This window comes from Petromyzon marinus, chromosome 68 (genome assembly GCF_048934315.1).
Source record: "Petromyzon marinus isolate PM22_M1 ecotype Great Lakes invasive population chromosome 68, UKy_Petmar_22M1.pri1.0, whole genome shotgun sequence".
NCBI lineage: Eukaryota > Metazoa > Chordata > Hyperoartia > Petromyzontiformes > Petromyzontidae > Petromyzon > Petromyzon marinus.
In genome coordinates this window covers 5,849,215-5,875,847 of record NC_133734.1, presented here as the reverse complement: position 1 = coordinate 5,875,847, position 26,633 = coordinate 5,849,215, and the positions used below count along the sequence as shown (strand labels likewise).

The window sequence follows — 26,633 nt, the reverse complement described above, 5'->3', positions numbered from 1 at the left end:
TTCTGGCAATAAAACAGTCGTGTTAAGATGTTCAAACACCAAATAGAAATTTCTTGCTGGGAATCGTGTCTGCATTAACCACACGCGGAACGTGTGGTGAACATGCAAACAAATCAAGCTCTGATAATAATAAGTGGCATTGTCTCTGAGACTGATTGGTCCACACCAGAGACAGACTTCTTTAGGGCCCAGTCTCACCACCAGTGTCAGGCCATAGAACGCTAAAAGGCGAGCAGCACGTTTGCATGTTCACCACAAGGACCCTGTGTGTGGTTAACGCAGTGACACAGTTCCTTGTAGAAGGTTTCTATTTGATGTTTTAACATCTTAACACGAATGTTTTAGTGCCAGAAAGGGTTAAAACCTCTTGTTATTTTTTCATACTTTAATACTGACAAAAAAAGGTCCCATGTTGTAGCTGCTCACTCTCAGTCAAGCTTAAGATGATGTACGCCATGGGAATGCAATGGTTTTGTTTGGACTCACTGTATGGAGTTTAATACAAAATATGACACTCAAAGAATCAAGTTAAAGACAAAGTAGGACATCGAAATACCGTGTATACACTGAATCACAGAAATGGTCAAATCGGACATTAGCATAACATTGATTCACAAGCATAAAAAATACACCTTACACAGCGTTTTAACATAGCAGTACGATCGACTATATGAACAGATTAATATAAAAATACGTAAAAACCTGACATCAATACAGATGTTTTCAAATGCTCTGCGAACCGCGAAATGTAATACAAATTCCATGGGGCCATGGCGCTGCTCAAGTGATCAGCTTGCCGCCTGTTTGTTGTACAGTACTCCATGGTGCACATTCATTTTGCCCTAAACCATGGACCCAAGCATGCAGCGAATGGTGAGAGTGAGAGGGTGTTGCGTCTGCAGTGTGGGTTTTACGAGAGTGGAGAAGGACGGTTAGAGACAACACGTTTTTAACAATGGCTACGATGCAGCACGTAGCGAACCCTTACCACTTGAATGGGTAACGGCCCCTTCACCCGCTGCCTAAGGAGGCACCGCCTCCAAACTGACGTGCCCTACTACTGGGGCCACGGTCTCTGGGTTCTCCGGCTAAGGGTGGCTGACCTGACCCAGACAAGGTACAGGTCCCGACAACTGGCCCACTCAGACCGGGCCCTTACAAGGTCGGCGGGTGAGGTGAGTCCCAGGGTCCTGGCTAGCTGGGCTTCAGTCTTCAACTGGCCGCCCAAGCCGTCCAGAGTTCCGGCTTTTATACAGCTCTGGAGGCGTGCCCACCCCTGGCCACTCCACCCTTCCAGAGAGTTCCAAGGGGGGTCCCGGAGGATCCCAGCACACCCCGCAGCCCCCCCTTGCCTCGGAACTGGGGAATCTAGCAGCCCCTATCCCGGTGCGAGGAATTGCCCCTGCTGGATCCCGTCTGCAACTGCAGGTAAGTAGCGCGACCCATTAAGTATATATATAGCGCTAATTACAGCGCTACACGTCTGTGGCCCGGAGGAAGAGGGCATGGCTGGGCTGAGCCCCTACTACTTCTAACCAGCGCTTCCCCCATCATCTCATTGTCATCGTCATCATCGTTAATACTTTTAACTCGAATAATCACTAGTATTAAAAGGTATTTAAAGTTAAAGTCATGTTTATTTAATTTGTATTCATAATGTAAGACAGTTTAGTTAATAAACAGCAGCTTAGTCAAGCTATGACGAGTCTGACCACGTCTGTGGTTCTCCTAACCCCCAATAACCCATAGGCCCCCTGAAACTTTACCAACCGAGCGGGTTTTCAGGAACCTGAGTCCTCGCGGTTGGCCAGGGATTACTCTACATACATACAGGGGTCGCATAGGCGACCGCTCAAATAGGCGCCACTGATCTCTAACAGCGAGCGTCTGCGTACGGCAACGGGCATATTGCGAGACTTTTATGCAGCACGGCCATTGCAGGGTACAGCTCTCGATCAAATTGTCCGTGATATCGATGCAGCAGCGACATGGAGTCGGCGCTGTAGAATGACAAGACGCCCGCCTCCCAGTCCAGGTGAACCCCGACTTTTTTGGGAGCATCTCGCATCGACAGTTTTGTTTCTGTCTCGTTATGTACTGCCGTGTAGGCGTTGCCCCGTTTCTTAAGGCTCCAGGAAACTTCATTGAATCCAATTTTACAAGCTTTGTCATCACCTTTCCGTGGTATCGCATCATACGTGAGACCGATGTTGAATTTCTCACAACCTCTCACGTCCACCTCCCAGTAGTGGCGACCTGACGAGAATTTCTCAGAGCAAATGACCACTTGGTAGTGGCTGAACCGGCCTAAGTTGTTACGGTAAGGTTGGGTGCGTGTGGAGGTCCTGACAGTTTTAAAGTCGGCAGAAATCTGGAGGTTCCGATGTGCTGTGTTTGGGTTCAGAGTCGGCGAGCAAGTGCCTGTAAACGATAATAATACAAATATTGTGTTAAGCGAGCATTGTTTACTTTTGAGAAATACACTTTGCACTTGGCAATATGTCAGGAAGAAGTACAAACATCTGATGACAATTTTAGTGTGCCGGGCTGCACTTCACACAGCTGATGTTCATGCCCTGACTATGAAAGGCAAATCAAATAGAGCCCAAGGTATCAACCGACTGACCCAATCTCACTCTCAGCAAACTGTTTGATGGCTTCAGGATACGTCTGGACGTTACCAGTGGCGTTGGAGGCGAGGGTGGATCACACAAATTCATGAATCAGATGGATTCATCTGGAATCCATCTATAGGGGGATTACGTGTTACCTGCTTCATACTTATTGTTTGGTGTTGATGTAACTCGCTGACCCCGTGTCCCTACTGGACATCTGTGAAAAAAGTTTCATAGCTCATCGGAGTCCTCATTCACAATAAAGATTCTGATGCTCGTGGGTTTTCTCCACGTACTCCAGTTTACTGCCGCAATTCATGAACGCATTTTCCCTTAATGCGGCGCTTTTCAGCAATGCATCTGCCACGCTAAACAATGAATATTGCACCGTACTAAGGGTTCATATCTAATACGGATATCTTTCTTCATCGTATACCAGCATTAGAGTTGAGTGACAAAGATGATGCATTAATACACTCAGCAATGCACGTTGTGTGGCGTGTACAGCATATCACGTACACGATTCGCTCCTCATTTTCAGGAATGCCTCTTGATTTTCACGATGTTCACGCAGAATGTCTCGGAGTTGCAGCTTCTTTCTCGTCTTGCGATTGAGGCGTCTTATCATGAACTTAACTCGATCTGACGCGCTGGGCTTCAAATTGACTTCTGAGAACTCGTATTGTGTGATGAGACCCTGGACGAGCAACTCGTGATGTAGCATTGCAGGGATCCTCCCGATCAACTCTCGTGTCACCGCAGGTTCCTCTGTCGTCGTTCCGAGCAATGCATCTTCGCTGTCACCCTTCTCTGCATCGGTGTTGTTTGTGCGATGATCTCCGCTGTTTGCAAAGTGATCACAAATCTGAATGTCTTCTCTGCTCTCATCCACAGTCAGGTTCTTGAATGATTGAGCTGTTAATATATTTGTAAGAAAAAAAATATTTCCATCAAAACAAATTTGAGTTATAGCTTTGCAATTGTTTAATGCCTTCGTCACGTTTATCATCATCATCATCATCATACGTTAATTTTAAGTCATTGCTGGGAGGTCTCCCCCAAGCAACTACCATTTATTATGGTCCTACGCTGACAATAAATTTCACGGTCACAATATAGTTTAACACGTAGGATTTCGCGACCAATATCATCCATAATAGAGGTTTTTGGGTTAGATCGCGTAAATATATAAATGTTGTGTCGTTAAAACCCGCCAGCACCCGACACAGCCAACTAGTAAGGGTTATCACGTAAACAGAACGTGCCAATTCGTCACTAGTACAGCACTAGTGTATAGTAGTGTATAGTGTAGTGTCTAGTTTAGTTGTGTATAGTGGTGTAGTGGATAGTGGAGTGTATAGTAGTGTAGTGTATAGTGCAGTATACTAGTCCAATTCGTCACTAGTACAGCACTAGTGTATAGTAGTGTATAGTGTAGTGTCTAGTTTAGTTGTGTATAGTGGTGTAGTGGATAGTGGAGTGTATAGTAGTGTAGTGTATAGTGTAGTATACTAGTACAGCACACCGGTGTGTTGGAGAGTCAAGCCACAACATTTGCAATCTGAGTACGACGTTTCGCTAATAGTTACAACTAGGTTGATCAGGTGTGGGTGATCAACACATCTAACCCTCTATATGAGGAACGAAACAGTAAGATTTTTCCACAAATCTGGCTGTCGCCTGATGAAGCTAGTTGTAATTACTGGCGAAACGTCGTATTCAGTTTGTAAATGTTGTTGCTTGGCTCTCCAACACACGGGTGTTGTACTAGTGACGAATTGGCACGTTCTGTTTACGTGACAACCCTTACTAGTTGGCTGTGTCGGGTGGGGCGGGTTTTAACGACACATTTATCTATTTACCCGATCTAACCCAAATAACTTCTTAAGGATTTCACTATATATTTCTACACGTTAACTGATATCACTCCATATCCGTCTCTGTCAGCAACAGCCATCAATATGCCCACAACCACTCTTTGCTTTATACATTATCTTTATATCTCCCAGTTTAATTTAGAACAGCCACCTCCTCCATCACTTTTTGTAATTTTTAGGCTTTTTTCTTAATTTCTGCTTTCATCTTTCGGCATCTGTGCTCCCGATTTTAGAATTAAATGTAAAAATAAAAAATACGAAAATCAAGCCTCATTACAAAATTTCAGACAATTGAAAATTGTTTGTTTCAGATTGAGACAATCTGCCTTCTTCGCTTCCCGGGTGGTGACACAAACATTGCCGCAGTGTTTCAGGAACCACCGCTGTGTTTGCATTCAAAAGAAGCACAGAGCTCCGAGATACCCTCACTCCCAGCTCCACACTCTACTGTTATAACCTCACATCTAGACTCCCTCGCCTTCACTACCCCCGCCACACACAGACATAGCAGGTAAAGTAGGGCCAAATAACCTCCACGATCGACCCATAGGAAGTTGGTGAACACTCATCCAGCAGTGGATTGACAAAGGGGATGTTCACGTGCTCTACTGCTGTGGCTACATCGCCTGCATGCACACTCAGCGGCGACGATTCTGAACCGGGTTTTCCTTCTGGGTATGAATACACTCCAAGTCAGTGTCAAGGATTCCCTATGCGCGACACGCCCTTGTACTCACCTTCGTAAATCGCGACTGAGCCCGAGTTCACCTGCATAGCTGGACAGAGCGGCCCACTTGGAATGTCGTCGAATGAGTGCAACAGCTCCATGGTGTTGGCGTTGTAAAACGAAAGTTTTCCTGCGTTAAAGTCCAAGCGAACGCCGACTCTCTGCAAATGTTTAATCTCTGGATAAGGTATAGATTGGTCTCCATGTCTTGCAGAGTAATTTGAATCCCATTGAATGAACGCCCAAGACTGCTCATTCCAGCCCAGCCTGCCAGACTTTTCTTGACATTTCCAGGGAATCGACTCACGTGCGACGCCTATAGAACAGTTTTTAGAGACTCTCACGTCCACTTCCCAGTAGTGGTCACCCGACGTAAAGGTCTCGAAGCAGAGGACTATTTCCCACTGCTTAAACATTTCTCGGTGATTAGAGTAAGGCTGCTCTACCTGGGTCCACGTCACTGTGCTGAGATCGGCAGAAATTTGAAGCTGTCGATGTGCCGAGTTGGGGTTCAGAGTGGGCGAGCACAAATCTGCAAGATAAACAAATCATTGTGTAAATCTTTACAATCACGACTCAGTTTTTTTGCTCATCATTGTCAGCCATGGTTAAGTCGTGGCCATGAAAGGCAAAGCTGAACCTCGACATTTCTTGCCCATGCCACTGCTGGTGGAAGCATCTCGACTCGAAGCGGCTTCAGATCCCCTTCTTGAGGGTATTTGGCCATCCCAAGCTGGTTACATTTGCCATAATGAAGATGTGATGTTAACTACCTCGCCTGGTATGTATGAGATCCCGACCCTGACTCCTATTTTATATGTGGAGTCTGTGTGTGTGTCTCTCTCTCTCTCCCCGTGGTGGTCGCGTTGATTTTTCTCCGGGTCGTCCGGGTTTTTCCTCCACATTTAGAATCAATATTATGCATTTAGAACATTAGCATGCTATACATTTCCACGTAATGCTATACATTACATTTCCACGTAATACTATACATAATGCTATACATTTCCACGTAATGATGACTGATGGTTGAGCTGTCATTTGTGGTGGCCAGGTCGCTTCTGAAAAAGAGCTGCTACATAGCAGCTCAGTGGGGCCTCTCCCAGTAAAATAAAATATTTTAGTTAAAAATAAATAGTTTGTTTATTTTACTCAACTCCCAGTGACCAGTCAATGTGCTGTAGCCAGTGGTATTGCCTCGTCGTGTACCAAACCTTTACAACGTGGCAGCATTGGTGCACGTGGTGCCGTGCCGTGTTGCTCGAACATTGATTATCGAGGCTTCCCGGAATGCAAATGGACAATAGAGGAATACTACGCTTGCTTTTTCCGAAATGCATTCAAACTATTGCTTTGCCTGAAGCTACTTTGAACTGCAGACGATGTTAATATACACATGGAGCTACTGTCGGCGATTTAAATCAGCTCGTGTGCGAGTGCTAAGTGGATCGTTGCATAGCAGGGTCATGGGAGGTATTAGATGCTTGGGGAGGCCTTCATCCAGCAGTGGATTTACCTTGGCTGACGATGATGATGTAAAGGGGATGAGTATGATATGTATTCAGTGTCCACTGAGATCGGCCTAAATTAGTCGCAACTTTGCTGGTCACTCCACCATTGCCCCACCTGTGAAGGTTTTTCCCGCTTGAGAGAGATGCTGGGACTGAGGGCCTGCGATGCTGAGACTTAGTGGACTAATTTCTCTGTTGTAATAACCTTTTTTGTCGTTCTTGTTTGTGTCTTTAAAAATATTTAGTTTAACACGTAGGCTTTCGCGACCAATATTATGGCGAATTTCCTGATGATGCTGGATGTATTTACCAGCGAAACGTCGTACTCAAACTGTAAATGTTGTGGATTCACTCAACACACCGGTGGGCTAAAGTAGTGAATTATTTGTCTTATGTCAACGTGACAATTTTTTGCTGATTGGCCGTGTTGGGTGGTGGAGGGTTACAACACATTTATAAATAACGCGATCTAACCCAAAAACCTTTATTATGTATACATGTTTACTTAAAACTTTCGTGACTGCAGGAATTCATATTCTTGGTTCTTTTGGTAAAGTCACGTAGATAAAAAAAATAAAGTGAATACAAATAATAAATTAAAACCTCTAATGTAGACTGTAGCCTGGTTATTAAGGCTGGTGAGTGTACTGGCAGTCTATAATATAGACTGTAGCTTGGTTCGAAATCGGAGTGAGTGTAATGGCAGGTTATAATGTGGACTGTAGCCTGGTTATTAAGTTTGGTGAGTGTATTGGCAGTATATAATGTAGACTGTAGCCTGGTTATTAAACTGAGTGAGTGTACTGGCAGTCTATAATGTAGACTGTAGCCTGGTTGTTAAGCTGGGTGAGCATACTGGCAGTCTATAATGTAGACTGTAGCCTGGTTATTAAGTTTGGTGAGTGTACTGGCAGTCTATAATGTAGACTGTAGCCTGGTTATTAAGTTTGGTGAGTGTACTGGTAGTCTATAATGTAGACTGTAGCCTGGTTTTAACATCGGTGAGCGTATTGGCAGTCTATAATGTAGACTCATTCTGGTTCTTTCGGTAATAAAATCAAATTAAAACAAAAACCACGACGTTTCGATCGGAACACAAGCGGTCGTCATCAGAAAAAGAGGGGTTAGCCTCTAAAGGCAAACTGTTTATAAAGGTTTAGAGATGGGCGTGGCCCAAGTGTGTCAGCAGCATGGGCGGGGCAGCTAATGTGACCTCGCTCCACACATCCACACTGCTGACGGTGGAGGTTGACAAGAATCGTGACTTGATCTGTGTTACTTAACAACCAGGCTATAGTCTACATTATAGACTGCCAGTACACTCACTCCGATTAAAAACCAAGCTACAGTCTACATTAGTAGTTTGTATTTTTTTCAGTTTATTCACTTTATTTTCATTATTATTCTTATATCTACGTGACTTTACCAAAGGAACCAAGAATATGCGTCTCTTTAGTTTTGGCAACATTTATGTATTTGATTGTTATTATTAAACTTTCTGAGGGTGTTCATATGCTCGGTAATTGCTATATATAATAGGATATGTATAGCGATGTGGGATATAATTAGCATGAATGTCGCTTCATTAAATCTTATTATTACGAAGTCCTCCGGCCTGAAAAAATGAAAAAGGCTACGATTAACGGATTGCAACGCTGACGAGTGTGTAAAGTGTACGCACGGCTCGTCTTCAGCATGTCCAGGAAATGCCGTTCCCTGCTCCGCTGTTGTTCGAGTGTCTCCAGAAGCTTTCGGCGTTTGCCTTCCCCTCGTATCATGATGCGCAACAGGATTGAGTCCACACGCTTGACGGCGTTGGAAATTGTAAACGCCCTCCAGTACTCCTCTTCTGTAACCACATTCCTCCTCTTCAGCTCGTGCAGGAAAAGGGAGGGAGTTTTGCCGATCCACTCTCGCAACTCTGGCAACTCCCTCTCGACGTCCCTCCAGTTGCCTTCTCTGCCTTGCGCGATAGTTTTACCGATTAAATCCTCTATGCTCTGTCAGAGTAAAAGCACGGCAAGTGAGTTAGCAGCAAACACCAGATCATCATCATCACACACAATATGGCTGATCCCACGACCGCACCCGAGCATTGATCAGCCTCCCATTTTACCTTTACTAGATGGGAATTCCTCTGGAACAGCCATGGAAATCCCAGGTATGGAAAACCTCTCCACACCTGATCTCCCCCTAGAATGCTGGTTACTTCATCCCCGCCCTCCATATATATGCATATCAAAGCTACCACTCTACACAACCGTCAGAAAACACCTTCAAGGGTGGACACCGAGAATTCCATCCCTGCACCTAGACAACACTTCAAGCACCTAAAGTCCCACTCCTCCCCTCCCCCATGGTCTTTCTGTCCCCCCCTCCCACCTTCCTCCAGATAACCATGGGCCCGTTGGGTCGGGGCTTGCGCACTTACCACAGTAATGAAAAGCACATCAACAACAAGAGAGTAGGATAGACCGAGTAACGTGGAATTACTTACATTCACTTCATCATAACAGAAGATATTACTGCACAGTGAATTCATTTTCAACCGCTGCAAGCATATGAAGAGGGGGGGGAGCAGGAGTACATGATAGCAATCAAGGCGCTTCAGAATGAACATGCATTCTACATGTAGTCGTAACCCCGTCTTGCTCGTCGGCAATATCACGTGAACATTTATTCTGATTACAGCCGATCACCTCGACTTCTCACTCGATTCAAATACTCAATGGCTGCCTTGGACACCCGCATCGACACATCAACTTTCTTCAATAACGCAACAAAACATGCAGCCACCTCTCTCTGTCTCTCGCTGTCCTGCTCCTCCATTCTCGAGCATTGTAACCCTCCTTGTCCTCCTCGCTCGCCTGTCTCGTCCACACCCACCCCACACTTCCGGCCTGCCCATCCCCTACCGGAAGTGTCTCATGGCTTCCCTGCCTCGTCTCTTCCCCGCCCCCCATCCAGCCCCTCCACCATTCTCGGTCATTGCGCGTGACATATGTCCGTTGTTTTTTAAAGGATAATTTTTTTGTTCCATACTTTTCAGTAGACGTTGATCTTACATTACTGCTGTGTGTAGTAGCTACCGCATGGCAGGCTGTTTTTTTAAATTACCAGTTTCAAGAACCACCGGTTAAATACACAAAGTGATGATCTGCCAAGTATGCATCTTGCGTCAGAAATCGTGGCAAAGCTCCATCATCACTGAACACACTGTGACGGGAAAGATGCTTGCGTGAAGATATGCCCAGTGCTTTCATTCTAAATACAGCCGTACGTTTTGGCTCAACCTTTTTTTTAAAGGATATTCATGGAAGGTAACAACGAAGGCCAATTGACTTTTAAAAGAAGGCAATGATAAAACATTCCACGTGTAATGAGTCCAGGAGACGAATGTTGAGATGGCACAGCTCCTCTGTTTCCCCCACGAGCTCACGCTGCGTGCAGACCACTCACGTCCAAACTCCCCGTGAAAGGCGCCACCGATCGCCCCGCTTCATCCGGTGACGTCACCGCTCCCCTCGTGGGCGTTCCCTCTCTCTCAAGCCCCGCCTCCTCTTTCCCTTCGTCCGTGACGTCATCTGTAACAGTCATCTGGATTCCCGTGGGTGTTTCCACCCCGGATTGTGTGAGTATTAACACTACACATAAAGTGGCAAATGCTTCTCAACGTCCTTCCAGTTGCCCTCTTGATTTTCCGTGATCATCTTACCAATGAAATCCTCTGCACTCTAGCAGAGTAAAGACACAGCAAGTGAGTGAGCAGCAATTCCCAGATCATCATCAGCACGCACAACACGGCTGACCATCCCTCGACCGCACCAAAGCATCGATCAGACTCCCATTTTACCTTTACCAGGTGGGAATTCCTCCGATACAGCTATAGAATGCCCAGGGACGGATAATCTCTCCACTCTCTCCACAACTGATCCCCCCGTGGAATGCTAGTTACTTCCGCACACCACACCCCCATATATATTTTATATAAAAGCTACGACTCTACATCACCATCAGAAAACACCTTCAAAGGTGGACACCGAGAATTTCTTCCCCGCACCGAGACAACACTTCAAGCACAGAAAGTCCACATTCCCATGGTCTTTCTGTTCCCCCTGACACCTTCCTCTAGAAAACCATGGACCCGTTGTGTCGGGGCTTGCGCAATTACCACCATCATGAAAAGCACATCAACAACAAGAGAGTGTATTTTCATATTCTTAGTTCTTTCGGTAAAGTCACGTTGAAGGGAAACAATAAAATAATAAAATATATAAAACAATAGAAAAAATTCTCACGACGTTTCGACCATAACACAAACAGTCGTCATTTGTGTTATGGTGTTATGGTCGAAACGTCGTCAGAATTTTTTTAATTGTTTGAAATATATTTTATTATTTTATTGTTTCCCTTCAACGTGACTTTACCGAAAGAACCAATAATATGAATTACTGCAGTCACGAAAGCTTTAAATCAAAACGAGAGAGTGGTATATACCGAGTAACGTGGAATTACTTACATTCACTCCATCATTACAGAAGATAGTACTGCACAGTGAATTCATTTTCAACTGCTGCAAGCATATGAAGAGGGGGGGGGGGGGGGGAGCAGGAGTACATGATAGCAATCAAGGCGCTTCAGAATGAACATGCATTCTACATGTAGTCGTAACCCCGTCTTGCTCATCGGCAATATCACGTGAGCATTGATTCTGATTACAGCCGATCACCTCGACTTCTCACTCGATTCAAAAACTCAATGGCTGCCCTGGACACCCGCATCGACACATCAACTTTCATCAATAATGCAACAGATGCAGCCACGTCTCTCTCGCTCGCTGTCCTCCTCCTCCATTCTCGAGCCTTGTAACCCTCCTTGTCCTCCTCGCTAGCCTGTCTCGTCCACACCCACCCCACACTTTCAGCCTGCCCCATCTCCTACCGGAACTGTCTCATGGCTTCCCTGCCTCGTCTATTCCCCCATCCAGCCCCTCCACCATTCTCGGTCATTGCGCGTGACATATCGACATTGTTTTTTAAAGGATAATTTTTTTTATTCCATACTTTTTAGTAAACGTTGATCTTACATTGCTGCTGTGTGTAGTAGCTACCACATGGCAGGCTGGTATTTTTAGTTACCAGTTTCAAGAACCACCGGTTAAATACACAAAGTGATGATCTGCCAAGTATGCATCTTGCGTCAGAAATCGTGGCAAAGCTCCATAATCACTGAACACACCGTGACGGGAAAGATGCTTGCGTGAAAATATGGCGAGTGCTTTGATTCTAAATACAGCCGTACGTTTTGGCTCAACTTTTTTTTTAAAGGATATTCATGGAAGGAACAACGAAGGCCAATTGACTTTTAAAAGAAGGCAATGATAATACATTCCATGTGTAATAAGTCCAGGAGACGAATGTTGAGACGGTACAGCTCCTCTGTTTCCCCCACGAGCTCACGCCACGTGCACACCACTCACGTCCAAAATCTGCGTGAAAGGCGCCACCGATCGCCCCGCCTCATCCGGTGACGTCACCGCTCCCCTCGTGGGCGTTCCCTCTCTCTCCCGCCCCACCTCCTCTTTCCGTTTATCCGTGACGTCATCTGTAACAGTCTCCTGGATTCCAGTGGGTGTTTCCACCCCCGGATCGTGTGAGTATTAACACTGCACATTTATGAAGTGGCGCATTTCCTCCGTTGATCCAAGTGCACCACCGTGTATGGAAACCAGGAAATATACAGAATGTGCAGGGTAGATGGCCAGAACTAGGTGGGTAAATGCTTATTTACACACTCAGCCACTCAACCACACGCCCACTCACTCACTCGCTGACCCACTCAACTACTCACCCAGTCACTCAACCATACACCCACTCACTTACTCAACCACACACGCACTCACCCATTCACTCAATCACTCACTCACCCACTTAGTCATTCACTCACTCATTCACTCACCCACCCATCCACCCACTCACTTACTCAACCACACACACACAGTAGTCCTGATCATCCCAGGATCAAAGCCTCGACCTTGGAGTCCTTAGAAAGAAGGCGATCCGAAGGTCTGAGGGACCTCGTTGGAGAGTCAACATGGACTGGTTGCTGCAGATTATAATGACCTGTGCTGCCACGCCTAATGCTTCACTGACCCACACTGACCATCGCGATTCAGGACGGGAAAATGACCCTGGCGACTCACGCGGTCTGCTGAGGTTCTCATTCAGCAGTGACACCAATAACAGGGGTGTGTTTTGGTCAGGTCACAGAGACTTAGCGAGGTGGAATTACTTACATTCAAAAGCTCTTCATCCATATTCAAAGATGTGTTCGCACGTGTGCAACGACTCCTCTCTATATAAGAGAAAATGAAAATTATTATAGAGCATTGTTATATATACATGCTTGAGAATTATATATTACATCATATAGACCTGTCGTGATGGGCTTATGTTGATGATGACGATGACTATCATGTTATTCTCTTCTTCATATGGCTTAAAAGGTTAATTTTAAGTGTAATATCACACCCACTAAATGAGGTTTACTATTCTGGAAAATCGCCAGATGATATAATTACCAGCGATACGTGACGGTACTCAAATTGTAATGTTGTGGATTTACTCTCCAACACACTGGTGGGCCAGAAGTAGTATACTACACTACACTATACACTACTATACACTACACTACTATACACTAATATACACTGTGATGATGATGAGAGAGAGAGAGACATGCAAACTCTAAATATACAGCAGCAGGCATCGTCAGGGTCCGGCATCGAACCAACGACCTCCTGCATACCAGGCGAGGGAGTCAACATCCTCTTAGCCACCGTGACTTACCCCAGGGGAAGCGTTTGCAGTGGATTCTATAGAGAAGGAGGCCCACAGTCGCCAGAAGTAGAATGAGGAGCACGGCAGCACCGATGACAAAACCGGTGATAGCGCCAGCAACGTCTGAGGATTGTACACATTTAGCAGAGTAGTGTATAGTAGTGTAGTGTATAGTGTAGTGTGTGTGTAGTTTATAGTGTAGTGTATAATAGTGCGGTGTGTAGGAGACAGCCATGGGGAGAGAGCCTTCTGAGGATCCAACCAAAACCATCACTTTGCCATACATAGCAGGGGTTACCAAAGATATTTCCAAAATCTTAAACAAACACAGGATCCAGGTTCCTTTCTACACAGTACAAAAAAATCCGTGATTTAATCCCATCTGTAAAGGATGTGATTCCTGACATGCAATACCCTGGTGTCTACAAACCAAGTTGTGATTGTGGCAGCAGTTACATTGGGGAAACGAAACGACATGTCTCGGACCGGGTTCGTGAGCCCTCCAGCTAGGGGCCTAGGGGAGGCCACGCTGACCCGACCATCCCAAGGTCTCCGGGTCTTGACCGCTGGGCTCACTGAGTTCCGGCCCTTAGAAGGACAGCGGAGCTTGGGGTCCAGGGTCCTATCTTCAGTTCTGTCTTCGGTCTTCAGCTTGGAGATGACTGAGCGGACCCTTTAGTGGTCAGGCTTATATACAGCTCCGTGGCTTGCTCCGCCCTAGCCACGCCTCCCTTCCAGAAGCTTCTGGAAGGTGACATCATTCCCTAGTTACCCCCTCCTGGGGTTTGCGGATTTGTGTCCCAGGATCCCTTATCCGCGGGATTGGTGTTGGCCCGTTGGGCCATGGTCCTTCACACTGGCGTGACCCGGCTTCCGCCCCCCGTTGACGAGAAGGGGGAGCTACCCGCTAACAGCATGGGGAGTGCCGATTATTACCTCTACAGTTACATTCGAATGTGTAATTTTATCGAGGGTACTGTTGATGTCTTGGTGTGGTCTGGGAATGTTGTTGTCATGGTGTGGTGTGGGACTGTTGTTGTTGTCATGGTGTAGTGTGGGACTGTTGTTGTTGTCTTGGTGTGGTCTGGGACTGTCCTCTGGTCTGCACCCCTATCGTGTGTTTGTGTGCTCGTTCCTGTAACTCGCTCACCGCGTGCGCCTCACCAGGACGTCTGTGAACAAAGAGCTTCATAGCTCCTCAGATCCCTCCTCCTCGTGCAAGCGCCTACACTACGCTATACACTACTATACACTACACTATACACTACCCTATACACTACTATACACTACTATACACTATACACTACACTATACACTACTATACACTACCCTATACACTACTAGACACTACTATACACTACACACTACACTATATACTACACTATACACTACCCGATACACTACACTATACACTACACTATATACTACAATATACACTACCCTATACACTACTATACACTACACACTACACTATACATTACACTAGACTATACTACACACTACACTATACACTACACTATACACTACACTATACTACTACACTATGCACTACACTATACTACTACACTACACACTACACTACATTATACACTCACTATACACTACACTATACATTACACTACTATACACTACACTATATACTACACTATACACTACCCTATACACTACACTATACACTACTATACACTACACTATACACTACTATATACACTGCACTACACGATACACTATAAACTACAATACTATACACTACACCACAATACACTACACTCCGATACACTACACTACTACTATACACTACACTATACACTACACTATACACTACCCTATACACTATGCACTACACTATACACTACCCTATACACTATACTATATACTACCCTATACACTACACTATACGCTACCCTATAGACTACACTATATACTACACTATACACTACCCTATACACTACACTATACACTACACTATACACTACTATATACTACACTATACGATACACTATAATCTACACTAGTATACACTACACCACTATACACTACACTCCTATACACTACAACGATGCACTACTATACACTACACTGTGCACTACACTATACACTACCCTATACACTACCCTATACACTACACTATACACTAAACTATACACTACCCTATACACTACACTATGCACTACACTATACACTACACTATGCACTGCACTATACACTACACTATACACTACACTATACACTATACTATACACTATTCACTACACTATACACTACACTATACACTACACTATACACTACACTATACACTATACTATATACTACCCTATACACTGCACTATACGCTACCCTATAGACTACACTATATACTACACTATACACTACCCTATACACTACACTATGCACTACACTATGCACTACACTATACACTACACTATGCACTACACTATAAACTACACTATGCACTACACTATACACTATACTATTCACTACACTATACACTACACTATACACTACACTATACACTACACTATACACTACACTATATACTAAACTATACACTACCCTATACACTACACTATGCACTACACTATACACTACACTATGCACTACACTATACACTACACTATACACTACACTATACACTACACTATACACTATTCACTACACTATACACTACACTATACACTACACTATACACTACACTATACACTACACTATACTATATACTACCCTATACACTACACCATACACTACACTTCTCATCATGGTTATCGTTCACCTTTCCCACGTAGCATCTCCCAATCCCCGTGTGCGTGTTCCCTTACCCTCCCCGCTACCCATCATTGTCGATTGTGAGCGCGTTAGAGCCGCGTGGGTGTGGCGAGCGGTCGTCCGAACCTGGGGCTGGCTTCGCGTCCATGCAGGGGTCCGATGGGGCAGCCCTCTGAAAGCCGTCTCTACAGCGACAGCGAGTGTCCTGCCTGGTGGTGCATCTGCTCTCGGTGTCCTCGGCTGCAAAACAACAACACCACCACCATTACCACCAACACCACCGCACGTTTGGGGAGTGTCTACGCATGCAGTGAGCTGCATGCGTATGCAGCTGTATGGAAGGGAAGGGTCTCGGACACGCGGTGACGCGGGAGCGTCGCGCTGTGACGCGGGAGCGTCGCGCTGTGACGCGGGAGCGACGCGCTGTGACGCGGGAGCGACGTGCTGTGACGCGGGAGCGTCGCGCTGTGACGCGGGAGTGATGCGCGGTGACGCGGGAGCGTCGCGCGGTGACGCGGGAGCGTCACGCTGTGACGCGGGAGCGTCGCGCTGTGACGCGGGAGTGATGCGCGGTGACGCGGGAGTGATGCGCGGTGACGCGGGAGCATCGCGCGGTGACGCGGGAGCGACGCGCTGTGACGCGGGAGCGTCGCGCGGTGACGCGGGAGCGATGCGCTGTGACGCGGGAGCGACGCGCTGTGACGCGGGAGCGACGCGCGTTGATGCAGGATACAAGCGCAGGCATCGTCATGGTTGGGAGCTAACCCTCGACGCAGTGGCGCCCACAGTGGCGAGATTTGACTTCGTATCGCGAGCGGTGCATGAATCACGCAAACCCCTTGATTCCTCCAAACCCGTCCCCTCCTTTTTGTGAACGGGTTCACGTCGTGTCTACAAACAACCACCCACCCCTCTTACAATTCACGTAGCAAACGGTGCACTTCTTGCACTCGTTGGAGCTGTTCGGTTCGTCCGTGTACTCTTCTCCCGTGCGACAACTCGTACAAAACGTGCCGGTCGTGTCAGATTCGCAATCCATCACCTTCCTGCTACCTGCAAGGCGGCAGCAGGGTGGGTGAGTGAGTGGGTGGCGGAGGGAAACAGACGCACCGACTGAACGAGAATACAAATCAAAAGGTTTTGGTGTTTGTTGTCCTTCCCCGCCTTGCTGTGTTCCAGACTCGTGAACCGTTCCACTTAGGAACGGGTCTCAGGAACGAATTAGATTCGTAACCCGAGAACTGCCCGTTCACTACTATACACTGTATTTTTAGGTGACTCATCGAAACACAAATTAATCATGGGGAACGATAAATTACAACTTACTTTGTCACGTCATATCCTATGTGTTTATTACACTACACTATACACTACACTATACACTACTATATACTACACCACTATACACTACAATATTATACACTACACTACTATACATTACACTATAGACTATACTACTATATACTACACTACTATACACTACACTATACACTACACTACTATAGTGTATAGTAGTGTAGTGTATAGTGTATAGTAGTGTAGTGTATAGTGTAGTGTATAGTAGTGTAGTGTATAGTGTAGTGTATAGTAGTGTAGTGTATAGTAGTGTAGTGTATAGTAGTGTAGTGTATAGTAGTGTAGTGTATAGTAGTGTAGTGTATAGTAGTGTAGTGTATAGTGTAGTGTATAGTAGTGTAGTGTATAGTGTAGTGTATAGTAGTGTAGTGTATAGTAGTGTAGTTTATAGTAGTGTAGTGTATAGTAGTGTAGTGTATAGTAGTGTAGTGTATAGTGTAGTGTATAGTAGTGTAGTGTATAGTAGTGCAGTGTATAGTAGTGTAGTGTATAGTGTAGTGTATAGTGTAGTTTATAGTAGTGTAGTGGTATAGTAGTGTAGTGTATAGTAGTGTAGTGTATTGTAGTGTAGTGTATAGTAGTGTAGTGTATAGTAGTGTAGTGTATAGTAGTGTAGTGTATAGTAGTGTAGTGTATAGTAGTGTAGTGTATAGTAGTGTAGTGTATAGTAGTGTAGTGTATAGTAGTGTAGTGTATAGTAGTGTAGTGTATAGTAGTGTAGTGTATAGTAGTGTAGTATATAGTAGTGTAGTGTATATTAGTGTAGGGTATAATAGTTTATTGTAGTTGTTGCTGGAGGGTGACTGCCTCCAATTTCCCAGTAGCAGCTTCCTTCACAAGCTGCTACCAACCACCACCACTACGCAGCTCAAACGATTGTATTTATACACTCATTTAAGTTTTCGTCAAATTGTTTTCTATTTCCCAACCCAGTGCTCAATTCAATTAAAGTGTTACTTAAATCTGGAAAGTCTGAGTGATGAAATTCACGATTTAATCATCCAGATTGAAACGTAATTTCGTTTAGAACTGCTGCTTGTTGTTGTTGTGTTCAGTGTTGTTGTCCTTCATACCACACCTCCTATTAGGCACGGTTAGCCCTGTACGGTGCGAAAGAAGTTCAACATATACTGCCCATATACTAACACTACCCATACAGATTCAACAATGCCCATAGACTAATACTGCCCATATAGATTCAACACTGCCCATATAGATTCAACACTGCCCAAATAGATTCAACACTGCCCATAGACTAACACTGCCCATATAGATTCAACACTGCCCATACAGATTCAACACTGCCCATATAGATTCAAACTGCCCATAGACTACCACTACCTATATCGATTCAACACTGCCCATAGACTCAATACTACCCATATGGATTCAACACTGCCCATAGACTGCACTACCAAAATATATTCAACACTGCCCAGAGGCTCAAAACTGCACCTCCGATTAGCCACTGTTGACTACGTGCAGTGCGAAAGACGTTCAACGTATCTACATTAAAACCTTTCGATGGTGGTTTTTGAGTCAGGCCTTTCGTTCTGTGCACGTTACCTGCTTGGCAGAGCTCACAACAGAAGCCACGTGTTGACAAGTAGTGCGTCGTTTCGTTACATCCGCCTTTGATAACCTGCTTGGAAAGAAAATTAAAGACGAGGATAATGTAACAACCAAAGTAATTTATGTTTTCAGGTGTAACGAGGCCCCACTGAGCTGCTGTGTTTAGAAGTGACCATGTCCGTCACAAATGCTGATAGCAGCTCATCCAAATGGCTGATGTCATCATCAATGTGTGGACATTTATAGCAGCAGCTCAATACTCTAAACGCATAGAGATCCGTAGAGACACATAGACGTGCGATCCATAGAGACCTTTAGAGATCCATAGAGACCCACAGAGACACAGAGACCTATAGCGATACATAGAGATCCACAGAGACACAGAGACTCATGGAGACACATAGAGACTCATGGAGACACATAGAGATCCGTAGATACATTTTGAGATACAGAGACCAACTGAGACCAACAGAGAAACTTAGAGACCCACAGAGTTACATAGAGACCCATAAAAATGCCTAGAGACTCGTAGAGACACATAGAGACCCCTAGAGACACACAGAGATCCATAGAGACCCATAAACTAAACTATTTTATGTACCTGGTGTAAGGCACCACTGAGCTGTGTAGCTCTTTTTTAAGAAGCTACCTGTCCATCAGAAATGATCGCAGCTCTACGAAGTGGCTGATGTCATCATCAATTAGGAATTCATTGATTCCAAATGTGGGAAGAATAAACTAGAGGACCCTGTAAAAAAATTCACGTGACCACGGGGAGAGAGACTCAGATTTTAAATTTACAGCAGAGGGTGTCAGGGTCTGGGATCAAACCCACAACTTTCTGCATACCAGACGAGGTAGTCAACATCTCCCTAGCCACCACGGGGACGCCCCAATGCTCAGCATCCTCACCTACCATGAATTCGTCCGCCAACAGAGGCCGCTTTGTGTGGGGACAAACCGCGGAACTCCCAGCCACACTGCGCACACTCAGCTTCACGTTATTCGTTCTGCCATCGCCCCTGCCATCGAGTTACAGGACGAGGATCTGCAACCCGGGGGCTGAGGGGTTCCCCAAGGTCGACCCAGCCTCAAGTAAGCTACACGGTGCAGTGGTGTCTAGTAAAGCATCGCCACTGGGGGGAGACAAAGGCGACCGGGCGTGCGTGCTGGCCACCCACGCCCCGTCTGTGTGTGCAACAGTGCCGGTGGCCTTCATAGGTGCTGCTACTCGCTAGCAGCACTTGCCCCTGCGGTCTGCTAAGGCTACGCAGGAGTCTTTGTGTGCACGTGTTCCCAATCTGGTGAGCAAAGTTCGATTCCCGCACACGCCCAACACCAGCGACAGCGATTATCTGACCCGGGTATGGGTCACCCCTAGGTCGGCTCAGCCTAAAATAGGACATCTTTGCTTTTGAAGGCTGTATATGGGTGTGTGTGTGTGCGTGTGTTTGTGTGGTTTTGTAGTAATTAATTGAAAAAAAAGTAACCTGCAGCGCCACATATATTACCATCATTAGGGGAAAAAACGGTGATCCAATCTCCGACCCCCAGGAACAGGTTTTGCAGATTTGCTGAGCATTTGTGTGAAGTCCTGGGGGAGGGAAAATCCCTCGACATGGAAAACATCGTGGCACAAAGTGGGGATGACGCTGCTGAGGCTGCGGTGCCTCAAATATTGGAAGACGTAGTCACCCCCTGTGAGTGGCTGGCTGAGGTGCCATCTGTTGAGGAAGCACTAAAGGTGATCCAGAGTCTGAGACCAGGAAAGGCACGGGGCAGAGATGATCTCCAAAGCGAAATGCTGAGGGAGGGTGGCATTTGTGCACAGACTGCCCTACATGACATAACAACAGTGTGGACTACTGGATGGGTTCCGCAGGATTGGAAGGATGCCCTGGTGGTCCCCCTTTTTAAGAAGGGGGACCACACAGACTGTTACAACTACAGGGGCATCTTACTCATTAATGTGCCGGGAGAGGTCCTGGCAAGGATTATTCAACACTGCCTTGCCAGGCACGGTGACTTGCGGTGCCCCAAAGTGGTTTCAGGAAAGGGCAGCCCTGCACAGATGCCATATTTTCTCTCCGTGTGCTACATCAGAGGTGTAGGAAATTCCAACAAGACCTACATCTCTGCTTTATTGACCTGGTCAAGGACTATGATACCATCAGTAGGCCTGGGCTCTGGGTTGTACTTCGTGCTTTCTGAGTCCATGATCCTCTGCTCACGATCATTAAGAACCTTCATGAGGGTGAGCGGGCCTGGGTAAATTAATTGACCTGGAGTCAGAGCCATTCCCTGTTCACCTTGGGGTGCGACAGGGATGTCCTCTGGCTCCCACATTATTGAACATATTTTTCGACAACGTTGTTCGTGAAGCCTTTGATAGCTGTACCAGAGGAATTTCCATCTGGTACAGATACAATGGGAGGCTGATCGATGCCCAGGTGCGGTCAAGGGATGGCTCCCTATTGGTCAACCACGTTATATATGCCAATGATCTGGTAATTGCCGCTCACTCAGAGGAGGAGTTGGACGCGCTGCTGCTGAACCTGGAGCGTGCCACAAAGAGGTGGGGCCTTACCATCAGCCCCACCAAAACTAAGCACCTGCCTGGGTATTTTGTACTATCGGGCACTCCACCCCCACAATTCCCAATCGGTGGTGGGGCAGTTGTGGAGAGAGTGGAGAGTTTCCCATACCTGGGCAGTGTGCTCATGACCGGCTTTGGTTTGACAGCAAAGCTCTCACTCAGAATCACCCAAGCGGCATTATTTTTTCTACTACCTGGTCTGTCGCTCTGCACCAATCTTCAGGTTTTCTCGGCCACAGTCACTCCCTCCCTTCTCTACGCTTGTGAAACGTGGACCCCCCGAATGGAGCATCATCGCCGGTTGGAAACATTATTATTTTTTCTTCTACTACCTGGTCTGTCGCTCTGCACCAATCTTCAGGTCTTCTCGGCCACAGTCACTCCCTCCCTTCTCTACGCTTGTGAAATGTGGACCCCCCGAATGGAGCATCATCACCGGTTGGAAACATTTAGACTGGCCTGCCGATGATCCATCCTGGGTTCAACCAGGCTTGATTGTGTGAGGAGCTCACAAATCCTTGAAAGATCTGGGCAAAGTCCCAACGGTGAGCTCATCCGTCAGTCAAGGCTGCGTTGGCAGAGTCATGTAGCCCGCATGCCCAGTCACCACATGCCTAAACAGCTTTTGTTCGGCCGGATAGTGGGGTCTAGACGGGCGCTGCACAAGCTAGAAAAGAGATGGAGTGATGTGGTACAGGAGGATGTGGAGCTGAGTTGACTTGCCGATGACTGGTACCACAGGTGTCAAGATCGGCCTCTGTGGAGGAGGCTCGTGAAAGATACTGCTGGGCAGTTGGAGACAGTCGCCCTTCAACAATAACGGAGGGCGGAGGAGCGATGCTCACAACAACGAGCGGAGCACCGGCTGGCTTAAGCACAGCAAGTTGGCACAGTAGGGGGCACATGTGGTGCATCAGCCAGTCATCTCAGTCATCTCAGTCAGTCGACCCCTGGCACCTGGGTCTGCCCCGTGACCTTCTGCTGGCAGGCGTTTGACACTTCACGTGGCCTCAAGGTGCGCATAGCCTGGCACAAGCATCGTGGTGACGTCACCGCCACTTAGTGGCGAATGGCGGTTGTTGTTGTGTTTAATTGTGCGCTATAATGGAGGACACAGGAGCGATGCTCACAACAACGAGCGGAGCGCCGGGCTTACAAAATGATGCGTGTTGGCACAGTAGCGGTGCAGCTGATGGTGCATCTAACGGTCATCTCAGTCAGCCTACCCATGGCTTTGATGAGCCCTACAATATTCTTGTTGGCCTCAAATTTTTATTTGCATCTTACCTCTTGTAGTCCATTTCTGATCGCCGCACTTTCAGAGGGAAGTATCTGCAGAGCAAAGGAAATCGTAAAAAAATCACTCTGAGCACGCGTCCGTCAACACGTTCTAAAAATACGAAATTTAAACTGAAACTGCGTCCAGTTCAATCTCCAAAGAAAAACCATTTGGACAAAAATGCACAACGGTAAATAATAAAGTGGTGAATCCGTAGAGAGATCCACAGAGACCTATAGAGATACTTAGAGATTCATAAACTAAACTGGAAATTTATTTATTTAACCAGGTGTAAGGCCCCCACCACTGAGCTGCTAATGATAGCAGCTCAACCAAGTGGCTGATATCATCACCGCGTGGACATTTATAGCGGTGGCCAAATGATGTGGACGCATAGAGGTCTCTAGAAATCCATGTCGATACATAGAGACCCACAGATACACATAGAGACCCACAGACATACATAGAGACTCAAAGAGATGAATAGATACCTGTAGAGGCATATAGAGGCCCATAGACAAAACAAAAAACTTGTTTATATTTATAGATAGCAAGCGGCACATGTACGGCCGTGGCCTTTAGATCAACCAGGTACATCAATAACTTTGTTCCAGTGCAGTTTGGGGAACGACGGGGGGGGGGGGGGGGGAGCTTATAGGCAAGTGCAGCAAAAAGCGATTGGACTGTCGAGGGAGGTAGGGAGGAATGCGATCAGCTATGAAGCGCTTTGTCACAGATGTCCAGCAGTGTGGCACGGGGTTCAGCGAGTTACAACACTAACAACACTCACAACACACTCACACACTACACACACACACACCACACACACAATATACACACACACTACACACAATACACACACACACCGATAGGAGTGCAAAGTAGTGAAAAAGGTAAGCATGCCACTAGGCATGAACTAATACATATGAATAAAGTATTTAAGCTCTCGGTTATCCGCATGCAGTTCGACGCGAGATTTTGACGTAAATTAATAACTCGTGGATTTTTCGCTTCAGCCCAAATGTGTAATCTAAAAACAGTTATACACTTTGATATGTTGGAAATGTTTATTTGCAGATCACAAGCTGCTTAATTCCGAACAGATGAGTTGCTCTGGTTAATCTGAAATCCACATGATTGCCTCTACAGTACAGTAGTTGCAATATATTTACACACAGAGGGGCTTAGCTTGGTTGATGTTGATTGGCTGTGGCTCTGCTATCATCCACTTAGAGGGGTTGAGTTTGATTGATGCTGATTGGCTGTGGCTCTATTATCATCCACTTAGAGGGGTTGAGTTTTGTTGATGTTGATTGGCTGTGGCTCTGCTATCATCCACTTAGAGGGGCTGAGTTTGATTGATGCTGATTGGCCGTGGCTCTGCTATCATCCACTTAGTGGGCTGAGTTTGATTGATGCTGATTGGCTGTGGCTCTGCTATCATCCACTTAGAAGGACTGAGTTTGATTAATGCTGATTGGCTATGGTTCTGCTATCATCCACTTAGTGGCCTGATTCTTCTGCTAGGCGGGTGCCGGGAAAGTAATATTTTCACTGAGCACGCGCAGTGATAATATTTGAAATCATCATCAGTTCTGCGTCAATGTGAGCAATGTATCCGATCATTCAATTGGCGAGTTGTAATCTTGGAAAACTTTGCCGTGGCAGAAAAACTTAAAAACATAGCCGTTAATTAGTCGTTTTTTGACATGGACATAAATTCGTGGCGATTTATCAACACTCAATGCAAGCTTGGGGCAAGGCAACACAACAACAGTCGAAGACCACACCAAGGCATCAACAACAGTCCCAGACCACAACAACAACAACAGTCCCAGACCACACCAAGACATCAACAACAACAGTCCCAGACCACACTAAGACATCAACAACAACAGTCCCAGACCACACCAAGACATCAACAACAGTCCCAGACCACACCAAGACATCAACAACAACAGTCCCAGACCACACCAAGACATCAACAACAACAGCCCCAGACCACACCAAGACATCAACAACAACAGTCCCAGACCACACCAAGACATCAACAACAACAGTCCCAGACCACACCAAGACCACAACAACAACAGTCCCAGACCACACCAAGACATCAACAACAACAGTCCCAGACCACACCAAGACATCAACAACAACAGTCCCAGACCACACTAAGACATCAACAACAACAGTCCCAGACCACACCAAGACATCAACAACAACAGTCCCAGACCACACTAAGACGTCAACAACAACAGTCCCAGACCACACCAAGACATCAACAACAACAGTCCCAGACCACACCAAGACATCAACAACAACAGTCCCAGACCACACCAAGACATCAACAACAACAGTCCCAGACCACACTAAGACATCAACAACAACAGTCCCAGACCACACCAAGACATCAACAACAACAGTCCCAGACCACACCAAGACATCAACAACAACAGTCCCAGACCACACCAAGACATCAACAACAACAGTCCCAGACCACACCAAGACATCAACAACAACAGTCCCAGACCACACCAAGACATCAACAACAACAGTCCCAGACCACACCAAGACATCAACAACAACAGTCCCAGACCACACCAAGACATCAACAACAACAGTCCTAGACCACACCAAGACAACAACAACAACAACAACAACAGTCCCAGACCACACCAAGACAACAACAACAACAGTCCCAGACCACACCAAGACAACAACAACAGTCCCAGACCACACCAAGACATCAACAACAACAGTCCCAGACCACACCAAGACAACAACAACAGTCCCAGACCACACCAAGACATCAACAACAACAGTCCCAGACCACACCAAGACATCAACAACAACAGTCCCAGACCACACCAAGACAACAACAACAACAGTCCCAGACCACACCAGGCATCCTCCGGTTTGCAAAGGCGCCGCGCGTAAGTTCAGTTTCATTGATTTGGTAACGAGCCCTGTGAGCCATTCGGCTCTTGAATCGGGTGCAACCGCAACAAACAAAAAACAAAAACACGAACAAGAAAACATCTTAAAGTGACTGTGCAAAGAAAAAATCCAGGAAAAAACTGCAAAATATTCCCGAAAAACACCGTACACCAATGCTGTGTGCAAAAATCCCAGTGGTATGCAAGTCAAACAACAACAACAACCACAAGACAACTTAGATTAAGGCCATCAGTCTAACTCCGTACTACAACAATCTAACATGGCCAAACCAAAAAACGTTCACTCACCAGCGTCGCGATCGATTGAAGGGCGATGAAACACGACGGAAGATTCATTTTTTACGTCCCTCCGCCCGCCCGCCGTCAGTGATTTTCCTTCATCTGCGCTGCGACTTCTTCGCTGTCGGTCTCGCCAAACCGCTCTGGGACACTCCCCGTGGCGGTCGCTTAAGCGGCTCCGACTGAAGAGAGAGAGCTGAAAGAACGAGCGAAGTGGTTACTGACCAGCATCGTCGGTGACCTTGAACACATAAGGCAGCGG

General features: G+C 46.3%; 1 protein-coding gene across 2 annotated transcripts; it reads right to left on the bottom strand.

The window, feature by feature from the left end:
* Positions 1-470: 470 nt before the first annotated feature.
* LOC116956921 (uncharacterized) lies at positions 471-26,633 on the bottom strand. Of its 2 annotated transcripts, none has more exons than XM_076054851.1 (15): positions 26,381-26,633; positions 23,144-23,188; positions 19,255-19,333; positions 17,251-17,385; positions 16,459-16,572; positions 13,579-13,692; positions 13,026-13,084; positions 12,210-12,347; positions 11,250-11,303; positions 10,190-10,327; positions 9,228-9,281; positions 8,412-8,730; positions 5,230-5,751; positions 3,135-3,530; positions 471-2,421 (listed from the first exon to the last, which is right to left on the bottom strand). In XM_076054851.1, exons 1-15 carry the CDS (start codon positions 26,426-26,428, stop codon positions 1,874-1,876), a joined length of 2,763 nt encoding a protein of 920 aa, XP_075910966.1. In that variant the 5' UTR covers positions 26,429-26,633; the 3' UTR covers positions 471-1,873. The 2 variants fall into 2 exon arrangements, with proteins under 2 accessions (XP_075910966.1, XP_075910967.1); XM_076054852.1 differs by having other exon boundaries at positions 19,255-19,330.

Bases quoted from the DNA above. Each gene is read 5' to 3' on its own strand.
- LOC116956921 (XM_076054851.1), bottom strand. From the start codon at position 26,428: ATGAATCTTCCGTCGTGTTTCATCGCCCTTCAATCGATCGCGACGCTG. The intron at 13,693-16,458 runs GTTCGGACGACC...TACAATCCTCAG, and splicing joins GGACGCGAAGCCAGCCCCAG to ACGTTGCTGGCGCTATCACC. The intron at 13,085-13,578 runs GTAAGTCACGGT...TCTCTTATATAG, and splicing joins CTGCAAACGCTTCCCCTGGG to AGAGGAGTCGTTGCACACGT.